The sequence below is a fragment of the Glycine soja genome, chromosome 2 (genome assembly GCF_004193775.1).
Source record: "Glycine soja cultivar W05 chromosome 2, ASM419377v2, whole genome shotgun sequence".
NCBI lineage: Eukaryota > Viridiplantae > Streptophyta > Magnoliopsida > Fabales > Fabaceae > Glycine > Glycine soja.
Genome location: NC_041003.1, coordinates 40,971,472 through 40,983,350, shown reverse-complemented (window position 1 = coordinate 40,983,350; position 11,879 = coordinate 40,971,472). Strand labels below are relative to the sequence as shown.

At 34.4% G+C, this 11,879-nt stretch overlaps 2 protein-coding genes across 2 annotated transcripts; one reads left to right on the top strand and one right to left on the bottom strand.

The window, feature by feature from the left end:
• Positions 1-2,745: 2,745 nt before the first annotated feature.
• LOC114394300 (BTB/POZ domain-containing protein At2g24240-like) lies at positions 2,746-4,849 on the top strand. The gene has a single exon (XM_028355963.1). It carries the CDS (start codon positions 3,278-3,280, stop codon positions 4,619-4,621), a length of 1,344 nt encoding a protein of 447 aa, XP_028211764.1. The 5' UTR covers positions 2,746-3,277; the 3' UTR covers positions 4,622-4,849.
• Positions 4,850-5,632: 783 nt separating this feature from the next.
• LOC114394316 (omega-6 fatty acid desaturase, chloroplastic) lies at positions 5,633-11,064 on the bottom strand. Its single transcript, XM_028355964.1, has 10 exons — positions 10,911-11,064; positions 10,759-10,813; positions 10,037-10,275; positions 9,439-9,582; positions 9,132-9,283; positions 8,205-8,327; positions 7,861-8,038; positions 6,897-7,015; positions 6,501-6,615; positions 5,633-6,166 (listed from the first exon to the last, which is right to left on the bottom strand). Exons 1-10 carry the CDS (start codon positions 10,947-10,949, stop codon positions 6,005-6,007), a joined length of 1,326 nt encoding a protein of 441 aa, XP_028211765.1. The 5' UTR covers positions 10,950-11,064; the 3' UTR covers positions 5,633-6,004.
• Between the last annotated feature and the right edge of the window lie 815 nt (positions 11,065-11,879).

The following is an 11,879-nucleotide window of genomic DNA, read 5'->3' as shown; positions in this document are numbered from 1 at the left end:
ACGTCATCATTGAAAACATTACGTAAGCACAATCATTTGAGTTAACATAAAAAATTAATAAAAGAATTAATTTATCATACTTTTTGTAAATTGAGGGACACAATTTTAATTTTTTATCTTTAAGGGACCTAGTTACAAGTGCATAACAAATTAAATGACGAAAATTAGTATTTAACATTTATTAAAGTCATTTGATATTTTTAAAATAGGTTAAATAGTCAAATTTATTCTTAAAGGTGTGAGACACTGATAAATTAATCCTTGAAAGATGAAAATTTAAAATCAAACTAAATGTGCAAAATAATAGGACAAATTAATCTTGTCGATGATTTAATAATAAATTAGTCGCTAAATTTTACAATTTATTATCAAATTAGTCCTAAAAAGTACAATTTATTATCAAATTAATGCTTGAAAATTACACCTTAATAATAAATTAGTCTCACAAATTTAACGATGAGACTATTTTTACATGCTCAATAACTAAATTTATATTTTTAATGTCAGGTACTAGTCTTTCATCGTATTGCACTTTCATAAATGAATTTGACTATTTAACCTTTAAAATATTATATTATCATATCTAACAATTAAAATGGATTTTTTTTTTTTGTTTTGCTAAAAACTACAAATCACCGCTTACAGCAAAACTCTCTTTATATATTATATTCTTAATTCTTAAACTTTTAAGACCACTGCCCAAGTTAGAATTAACACTATGCAGGATAGAAATTTACTAATAGTGCAAAAACTATCTTATATAAATACTGATTTGAAATCTTCTCACAATATCACCTTAGAGTAGGATCCTCCATGTCATGTGCAACATCATTGAAAATGGAAAGGAAAAAGGTGCAAGGCCTACCAAACCCTCTCCCCCGCAACGTCAACTCTACATATCCGGTATTTCCTCCTTAAAGTCTAAAAAATTACTCTTTAAAACTATGAATATCTTAGTTCCTAAAATTATCATACATTGTTTATATTAATTTCGATTATTGTAATTTTAAGGATTAAAGTAATTATCGTGTAGTAACATCGATGATTAAAAAATGATAATTTATAACTTTAAAACTTAAATTGATTAATACCTATGGACTAATTTAATATATTTGATTTTCAAATAGGAATTGGAACGTATTGACTACTTCAAAAGCTCAAAGAAGTGTCCAATACTCAAGTGGGGAAGTTTTGCCGTCTACGGCCCGCTGCGGTGGGACAGGACATTTAGAAAAGGCTGAGTAATTGAAGGCCTAAATACTGTGAAAACAAAAAAGAAAAGGTCTCGTCTCGAGTTTCACAACCTGTTCCTTCAATTCAATCGGGTGGCACGCAATGAGTTCTCATTTTATCTTTCTAAATAAATATATAAAATACTCTTATTAGGAAAATTGAGAGTGAGACTTTATCTTATCATGAAAGGATAAAATGGAAAAAAAATGAATGTTCACTTGATAAATGCTGACGTTAAGACTTATCTGTTTTTCTATCATTCAATTACAAAACCCTTTTTGGTGTGTGTAGTGAAAATTGGCACTTCATTGTCACAGAATGGTGCAATTTCGCCTAACCTTCGTTAGTTACGAGAGAAGGAGCGCCATCCATTTAGGTTTGGAAGAAGCCATTTAAGAGAACTAAAGAATGACAAGGACACGTTACTAGTCAATAAATTGCAAATTGACCCAATTAGTAACAAAATTCAAAGAGTATACAAAATAAGTTGCTCATAAAATTTCAATCATCTAGTTCTAGTTCCAGTTCTAGGACCATTCCCTATTAATTCCGAGTTTTAAAAAATCTAATCAGTTTTAGAATTTGGAAGCCTCATGACGCGCTTTCTATCTATACTCCCAATCCCGCGCAACCTTAAATATTATTCAGCAAAGTAAATCATTAAAGGGGGTATGATCCCATGCTTTTGGACGTACTTTTTCCCTATCATTCAGATTTTATTACTGCCGTAAGATGTGATAATGTGAATGATGGTGTGTGATTCATTGGATTCCATGTAGATTTTTTTTTAGAACATGTGGGTTATTTAGTTTAACCAATTCTTTTTTTTTTGTTTAATTAGTCATTTAATTTTTATAGTTTTTAAATTTATTTCTTTTAGTTAACTAGTGAATTTTTTAGTTCTAAAGTTTAATAAGTAAATTTTTTTACTGAAACTTGCATTTTAATTTTTAAAAGGATTTTATCGTTAATTTTTTTTAATTCATTAGTTAAAGAATTTTAATTTAGTTTTTTTTAACATGCACCAACTTTTTAGTTTTTATTTTAGTTTTGATATCTTAAAACTCTACGTTTTAGTGTTTGTATTTAGAACATGGTTTAATTTATATATATATATATATATAGTGTCTGTTGTTACTATTGTAATGGTGTAAAATCATTACAAAATAGATACTCCGTATATAAAAACTAAAACATAAAACAATTACTCGGATAACGGAGAATTTTTAAATACAAGAACTAAAACGTAAAATTTAGAACATGTATGCAAACTAAATAATTAATGAGCTATATTGTTTTTAGAGTTTAATATTTATATAATATTTTTCACATAATTAACTAATAAAAGAAATATAATCTTGATTTTCAAAATAATTATGATAAAAGTTCTATAAATTAAAATGTGTAATTTGAATTACATCATAAAGTCATTTACATTGTAAATGCATATTATCTTTGCTCTTATTTTTATAAGGAAAGACACAAATATACAAATATGTGTCGTGCAGCCAGTGGAAGAACAAGAAGGAGGGGACAAGAGGGAAAAAGAAATGCATAGAAAAACAGAGAGAGAACAAAAACAGAGTGACTTCGAGGGAGCGATCAAACTGAGTCAATTCGGTTTTGAATTCCAACCGCTCCACCCATCTTGATTCCTCTTCCCTTCACCAAATCCCAAAGTTTCCAAAATCCTCTTTTTTTTTTTTTAAAAGCCGTCTCTCTTACAATACAATAAGCATCCCCATGTCTAGTTTTCCCACAATCTCATCATTTTCGCTTTGCTTAACCTCTGTTCTCTGATCCTATCACACACACCCTTCCATCCTTCCTTCCCCTTTGCTTTAATTCCAATCCTTCAACCATAATCATTCACTCATCTCTCTTCACCAAAAGAAAGGACATCCCTATTTATTCGCCACTCATTTTGTGGCAGTTACACCTCTGCTTCTCTGTTCATCCATCCAATTCAACCCAGAGGCGTTGAATTGAACGAACCCCATCTCCGGGTTTCTTGAAAAGTCACAAACTTGGGAGGAATCAAACCATGGGGGTTCAAAAAGACAGGGTGAAATTCAACGTGGGTGGCAGGGTGATGGAAACAACATCCACAACCCTCGCCAATGCTGGGCGCAATTCAATGTTCGGCGCAATGTTCGACGACAATTGGAACCTAATACCAAACAACGACGACAACAACAACAACAACGAAAGATTCATCGATCGCAACCCGGATTGCTTCGCGATTCTCCTCGATCTGCTCCGAACCGGCGAGCTCTACGTCCCACCCGATATCCCGGAGAAGCTCCTCTACAGGGAGGCCCTCTACTACGGCCTATTGGACCACGTGCGCGCCGCCAAGTGGGGCCCATTCGACGGCAACAGGTTAAGGTTGTCGCGGTCTCTGCAGGGCCAGGCACCGGGCGACGGAACCGCCATTCGGGCGGGCCCGGATGGCGGCTGCTGCGTTGCGCATGGCAGCATGGTTCATGTCTATGATTGGATGTTGGATGAACACCCACCTCTTAACCTTGATTACCAGAGGGTCAACGATGTTGGTTGGGTTGACTCCGACAACATCGTCATCGGAGTCAGCGAGCGCCTTGGGCGGGGCGACGGCGGGATGGGGCTGTTCAGCTCCCACACCGGAGAGCTTAGGTACAAGTTTCACGTTTGTCATGACAATCAGGTGAAGAGTTACACTGCTGGGGCTTTGAGTTTTAGTTCGGATTACAAGATATTTTCTAGTTGCAAAGGGAGGAGTAATGAGTATGGGGTTGGAGTTTGGGACCAGGTTACTGGGAAGCAGATTGATTTCTTCTACGAGCCTTTGGGGTGGTCTCTTGGGGATGCTGATAAGCTTCAGTGGATGGAAGGGAGCAACTGTTTGTTGGTGGCTACCATGTTTCCTAGGAAGGACAACTGTTACATTAGTCTTTTGGATTTCAGGGACAAGAAGATGGTGTGGTGTTGGTCTGATGTGGGGGCTCCTTTTGCCGTGGATGAGAAACGGGTCAGGGATGCTATTGCCATGGAGGATAATAACTCCATTTGTGTGGTCAATGAGTTTGAGGATTTGGGGTTCATGGATTTGAGAAGTTCTGCTGCCAATAGCATTAGGTGGAGCTCCAGGAGTAGGTTGATGAAGGGGAAGATGCCTGAGGAACCTTGTTATCCTAAACTGGCATTGCATGGGGGACAGCTTTTTTCGTCCATGAATGATTGTATTTCGGTGTTCTGTGGTCCTGAATGGGTTTTGACGTCTAGGCTCAGACGAAGCTATGGTGGTTCAATTTGTGATTTTTCCATTGGAGGGGATAGGCTTTTCGCGCTTCATAGTGAGGAGAATGTGGTTGATATTTGGGAGACTCCAACACCACCAATTATATGATTTTAGTTTTTTAGTGATAAGTTACTTTTCTTTGGTTTGCTGTAAACCAGACTGCTTCTGGTTTTCTAGATAGAGTTGAGTTTAAAAACTTGGATATACGAGATTGAGTAGTTTATAGCTTGGCATACATGTAGGTCTTACCTATACTGAAGATGTAATGGATTGGGGTATGTGAATATCTATAGAAAAAAAAGATGATATATGGATTGCTTATTTTCTGTTTCTTTTGACTCAGACTTCTTTCTTACATCACTTCAGATCTCTTGCAGGTTCTAATTTCGAACGAGCCCCCAGTTTATTCTTCTATCTCTTTTTTTTTTTTTTTTCTTTTTTAAAGGGCAAACCCTCTTCCTGAGACTTTTTTGACCTTTTTCTTTCACAAGTTTAAATTTGGTAAGACTTCACTAACCTTAAAAAAGATGAAGGGAATAATGTTAAGTGAAGTTCCTTCACATGTGTGAGCAGTTGTTAAAAGTTGTAACCGCTGCACCTTATCAATTTGCTTTGGATAGAATCGCTTCAGGTAAAGCGTCACTGGTGGCGTGGGTGGGGTGGTTTGCGGCTTTTAGGTCACTTTCCTATCCCAATAAATAGTATACATATAATATCCCTTCAACTCTTTCGGATGCATCAATTTGATCAAAAACACCCATAAATCCCAAAGTTGTTAGATCTAGTACCATGAGGTTAACGGACAAGGGACGATAACCAACCAGACAAATTACCTTGTCCAAGTTCTAAATATTAATTTAATCAAGCTTAGACATTAATTAGCAGGGGAAAAAAGACAAGATCGATTCTCTTGGTCTCTCCACAAGGAAAGACTTGTTTATGTTTAGAAGATCGTTCCACACTTCCACTTTTAAGTTTGAAAACAATTATGGCTGAATATGTTTTCATTAGATCAGGAAAAAAACTGTATACATTTTTTGAGGATGGAAACTCTGTAATTAAAATTCAGCAATATACTAAAAAAAGAGAAAAAAATAACAAAACATTGTCAGAACAGTATAGTAACTCAGTATGCTCAATCCAATGTGCCACACGCCACGTGCTTTTTTATCCATCAGACAACTTTATAATATAATATTCTTCCAACGTGATAACAAGAACCCCACTGTTCAGATTACCATAACATCTACTTTAACCTAATGAATGCTTCTCGATGACTTGACCTTGGATAATCCGCAACTTGGTAATATAATTACCCTAATACGTGAACTTTGAGAGCAGCAAGCAATTTTTTCGTTATACATGATATGAAAAATACTAGTAGAACTATATTAAACAAGATCGAAAATGTAAAAAGAAAATGAATGGCATACGAACCTAATTTGATACATAAAAAATTTCATATGAGAAAAAAAGCCAGTTTGGGCATAATTAAGCATAATCAGGCATGGTTTCCTTCAAAAATGTAATTGGACGAGAATCTTCAGGGGCAAGTTCGTCGAAGGCAACATAATTTTGCTCCTTGTCGTACACATGACACACTGTCATGATTGTCTTCATCAATCTCCAATTCCAACTAGCCTCATTCAGATACTGTCGATCCAACACATACAAAACAAGATAAAAAATAATTAGCAACAATGATATTTTCTATGAGAGATCTTAAACGTACGGGATTAGAGAAAAATGTACTAATGGAATAAACAAAACTTCCAAATCTTTCATTTGGACTACATCTACAATAAAGTTTCAGTGCCAAAGCGAATATTCTAACAAGTTCATTTTTTTTAAAGAGGAACATAAAAACCATTAGTTGTTAATTATGCTAACAACGCTGGAAAATACTTTTAATGTGAACAATCGAACAGTGACCCTCATTACAATACAGGAACAAGCAGAAAAAGATATTGGCATTTTTTTATCTTACCTGTCCCCAGTTTTCTTGGAGAGACTTATGGGCTGCTCTTAAATTATAGCTTGGTATCCTCGGGGATATGTGGTGTGGAATATGGACATTAATATCGTGACATAGGATCTCGATCCTGTTTAGAAGAAAAAAAAGAGTCAATAAATAGCAGTTAGTCGATTCTAATGCTATCAAGTTAATTTTGCAAACCTGCATTTTTAGACAAAATGACAAGATGGATAAATTATTAAAAATTATTCATAGAATCAAAGATCAGTCATTTTCAGATAAGTAATGAAATAAAAAAGCATTCAATAGTATAACTCATCAATTATGCAGTATATTCCACCTCCATGTGTAAATTTATAGGCAAGAAAAACGTACATTACAAAGAAAGGAGCAAAAAGAATCCATTACCATTTAGGATAATCACAATGAACAGTTCCATTAAGCTGTGCTTGCGCAGCATTCCACTCTTCTGAGTATTTGAATGGTATATGTGGTGCAGTATGATGTACCATGGTAAACGTACTCATCTGTGATCACAAGCAAAGAAACACCACTTATACTGTAACTCTTGTTATAACTTTTAACTATCAAGAGCCAAGAGCCCAAGACACATGACCATTGACCATTGTATTTGGGAGGAGAGGGGGATAACTAAACTACTAAATATTAATAATTCAGCAAGACTGCAATATGTGGAAACTGACAAAAACCTGTTGAAAGATTTGATAAATAAATAAAAGGCAAGCATGATACTTTAACTAGACTACTAGAGGTGTAAATAGAGTTAGACCTGCCTAGCAAAATGTTAACCTGATCTTTTGCCTCTAATTATCATAGACTATTTTCGGGGCAAAGCCTTAAAATAGCCATGAAGCTAAAACTTTTTAGTTTTCTAACTATTATAACTTTTAATAAGATTATAGTCTAAAATTTATATATTATATTCTAGAATTAATAAATTATGTAAGCATTGTAAATTATAGGTCATTTTGTTGAGCAAATTGGTTTTTTTGAATGGCATAAACCTTAGCCTATTTAGTTAAATAAGCCTCTTAAAAATTTAAGCCTAGTTTGTTTGCTAAATAGGCTAGGCCAAATAGGCCATAGGCAATTAATATGCACCGTGGCCTATTCCAACCCCTAGCAATAACTAGGAAATCCAGGAAAGAATTATAAAGACTTGAGTGTTAAAATTATATTTAAATGACAGCTTTGAAGTTTAAAAATTAGAAGTGCCATAGCTTTATTTAAGTAGAACACAGTGCTCTCTCATAAATCATCTGCCCCTTAGGAAACAAAAAGAAAGAAACAAAGACATTGGAGCCAACACTGACGAACAAAGTATGAATTTACAAGATAGAGTTGAAATTACCCAGAAGTGATAGCCCAACCATGGCATCAACCAGAATTTTATCCATCCCATGATTCCAGTCTTGTAAATAATTAATGGCCATCCAATTGCTATAAAGGCAAAAACACAAGCCAAACTTATCTTCACCCTTGGTACTTCACTTGGTCTGAACTTCTTCAAATCAAAGTGCCACATCAACCTGTGTTAGAATGCACCTCCATATCAATATTTGATATAAAATTAAAGGTAATAAAATATGAAATCAAGGCAATTTAACCTAACGAAGCAGTACTCGAGGAACTGCACAAAGATATTTCAAGGCATAGTTGACCTTAAAGAATAAATGATTCCTTTATATGCCATACCAGTGAGCTATAGACATCCAACATCGAAATGGACCATATCCGTATATTATTGCTTTCCTCAAAAGTGGAGTAGATTCAAACTCGTCCTTCCAAACAGGGTGCCAAGCAGTATCTTCACGTAACCTGTAGCATTATAAATGACTTACAGTTGAATGAAAGTAATGAAACACTGAAGCTACTGATTCTGTGAGAGAGAGACTGTTAAAATCAGAAATAAGCATACTGATTTATCCATTTATTAATGGAAACATTCTAGTTTTTAGGCCAGAATTACTGCACAAGACATAGACAACACAGGGTATTCCTCTTACAAGGAGTCTCCTCCTTCAAGATATAGCAATTAGTAAAACTATCGAATGAATATAACCACCCCAAGCCCCATACATATAATGCATCGCTGCCATCGCACACTAACTAGCAAACCATTCTATAACTGCCTAACTGCATAAAGACAGACACACTATACAACAAATAATAATTGATATCCATAGCTACTCAAATAACTGCCTAAGCAGCTGACCAAATTCACAATTACTACACTAACACTAATAATTCAGGCCTATTGAATCTCAGTTTGCTTCTTATCCCTTCTCACATAAACTTTCCAAGGTCTATCTCTATCAGAGACTAAGGAGTTTCATATGTACGTTTGTGTGCATCATGCAAATAAACCATGGTACAGGATCTTATCCATAACATGGATGTTACCATTATGTCTCTTACAGTGCATTATGCATGTTGTATATAGCCTGCATTTTTATCCCTTCAGTATTAGTGCCATCTGACTTTGAGTACATGTGGGACAGAGAGTGTGAATGTATATTGGAAAAAATTACTATATTGTACAACAGAATGACACATTATCTCACTACAAGATGCACCTAGTAAAACGAAAATACAAAATAGAAGGAAACACAAACTGCTTACATGTTTGTTTTTGCATGATGCCTGTCATGCTTAAATCGCCAAGGCTCATATGGATAAATCAGAGGCATAAAGGCCAGAGTTCCAACAATGTCTTCTACCAATTTGTTAGACGAAAATGATCTGTGAGCACAATCATGTCCTATAACAAAGAACTGTATTGCAAAAAAGGAAAGAGGATTATGAAACTTGAAACAAAAAAGTTGGCCTAGCTCTTTAAGGAGAAAAAGAGTTGTAGAGAGATAGGATTGAGAAGGATCTGAGATACAAGTAAGAAATACTCAAGGAAAAACGTGTATATTGAACTAACCCCAGTTATTGCAGTCCCTGTCCATACCCAAGCCAGAGGAAGAAGATACCAGGGGGCTTTGGAAATCATGAAGAGACCCAGTGCATAAGAAGTGACAGATATCAGAACAGATTTCCATGCTTTCACATCATCAATCTCAAAGACCTTCAAAAAAATGCAAAAGGAAAAATATGCACCATGATCAATGATTATATATGTAAATAAAAACTGTACCCTTCATTCCTTTCTTTAACTTTAGAGCAAAATTTTATGCCAGCAGAGGGGGGGGGGGGGGGGGGGGGGAGTGAAAAGATGGCTTAGAGTTTGAAGTACCATATACATACACTGACGCCTTATCTTTCTCATAATGTGCAGTGAATATTACTGTCATCATCGATGTTTTATTATAAAACTTATATGTCATAATGATATTAGGATCATTTTGACAATACTTTATGCAAGCAAACAAAAACTAAAGAATGTTATTTTAAGCGTGCGAAAATATTTCATGGTAAAACATAGAGTATCTAAGAGGTGACTCTGCAAACTTCAATTAAACAGAAAAGTCCTGTTCAGTGATGATGCTATAAAACATGACATAGATTTTAAAAAAAAGCACCTCCTTAGGAAGGGAATTGATGACATCCTTTAAAGTAACATCATCTGGAAGCGGCTCTCCAACTTGCCTGAAACCGTAGTCTTCAGCTAGCTGTTTTCTATACTCCGCACTTTCCACCGGAGCTGGTTGTACTGGAATTGCCACGGCATGTATGACAGTAACCTTATTCCTAGTAACAAAATTCCTTTGACGCCTGAACCTTTTCTGGATAAGCCCATTACTGTTTAGACTAAATATACCTGTGGCAGCAGAATGACAAATAATTAAAATTCACCCATTACCCATGTCATTCATGTTTATGCCTATTAAAAGTTAAAACATAGAAGGCCCTATTACTGAGTCCAGGCCAGCCTATCAAAGGGTAATTCTTAAATTTTAAGACTAAGTGATATTGATCAGTGATGCCACCAGGTCATGGTAGCTAGCTTTTTGTTTTTTTTAAAGACTGCATGTATTGTATCATCTAGTGAAGACAATTCTGCTCAAACTAGTTAGGACAACTATAAACGACAAAACTCTCCTACGTAGCTGCTTACTGAGGACTCAAGGAGTGATGTTAGTATTTCTAATGATTGTTCTTAATATCGTATAATCTCAGAGGACCATTTCCAATCTCTTGAGCTTAATTGCGACAAGGAGCAATAAATTCAATTGGCAAGTAACGTTTCCAAATAATAAAACTAAAACACCGAATTGAGGTAAGGCAATTATAACGTGCATACCCGGGGAGTACCGGGCAGCAATGTCTCTCCTCAGAACTGGTTTCTGATAAGAACCCTGCAAAATGAAACCACAATAAAACTAACACTTCCTTGAAAGTTGGTTGAAACACGCTTAGGAATTGGAATAAGGCTAAAAGATAAAGGAAGAAAACCTTGAATAGGAGTAATGAATCAGCGAGCGTGCAAGCCATTATGTGTGAGCAGAAATTGAATTAAGCTCACAACAAGGGATAAAATTGAAAGAGGTAACCTTTTTTCTTGTTTTTGTTGCTATTTTTTTTTTTTTCCCTTTCAGAAATCGTGGTGGGTGGCAATGTGTTTTATATGTAGAGCGAGTGGTCGTTTCGTCGTGGGGCCCTCTAAATGTGGACTGCGTTTAAGAGACCTTCGCAGCCGCATATTGTATTGGACGGTGTCGTTCTCCGTCCACTCCTGCCAGAATACAACTATGCAAAACACTGTTGCCACCCTAAGTATTCTTAAAAATCCAAAAAAAAAATATTCTTGAAAATATTTATATAATTTTTTTGAAAATCTTGATATGTCTATTCATTACTTTAGTTATTTATCATATTAAATAATCTAATAAGAATAATATGAAATTTTTAGTGTAATAAAAAAATTAAATGAAGAAAATTAGATTTTCACCTCCCGATGACAAAAAAAAAAAAACTCTCCGTGAGACTTTTTTTTAGAATCTTATTTTTTAAAATAAATATTAAATATGAAAAATTAAAATTTCAATTCTAAAATTTTAAGGTATTTAATTATAATAAAAATTAACAAATTTATGACAGCATAAAATGATTTGTGATTAATGATAATTTAATATTTTTTTATTCTGTGTGAGTACATGACTCTTCTTCTTCGGTTAATTTTCACATGATCAATATAAGAAATTTAACACAAACCATCAATAAGAAAATATTTTTTTATATAAATTTTAAAATAATTATTATAAAACTTAACAAATTTATAATAAGATAATTTTTGTGAACTTGTGAACGGAAACAAGTATACACAATATTATACTATTCTAATTATATTAAACAAAAAAGATTATAAATTATTAAAATTTTAACAGTTAACTTTTAATTTACTATTATGTTTAGTATTGTTTT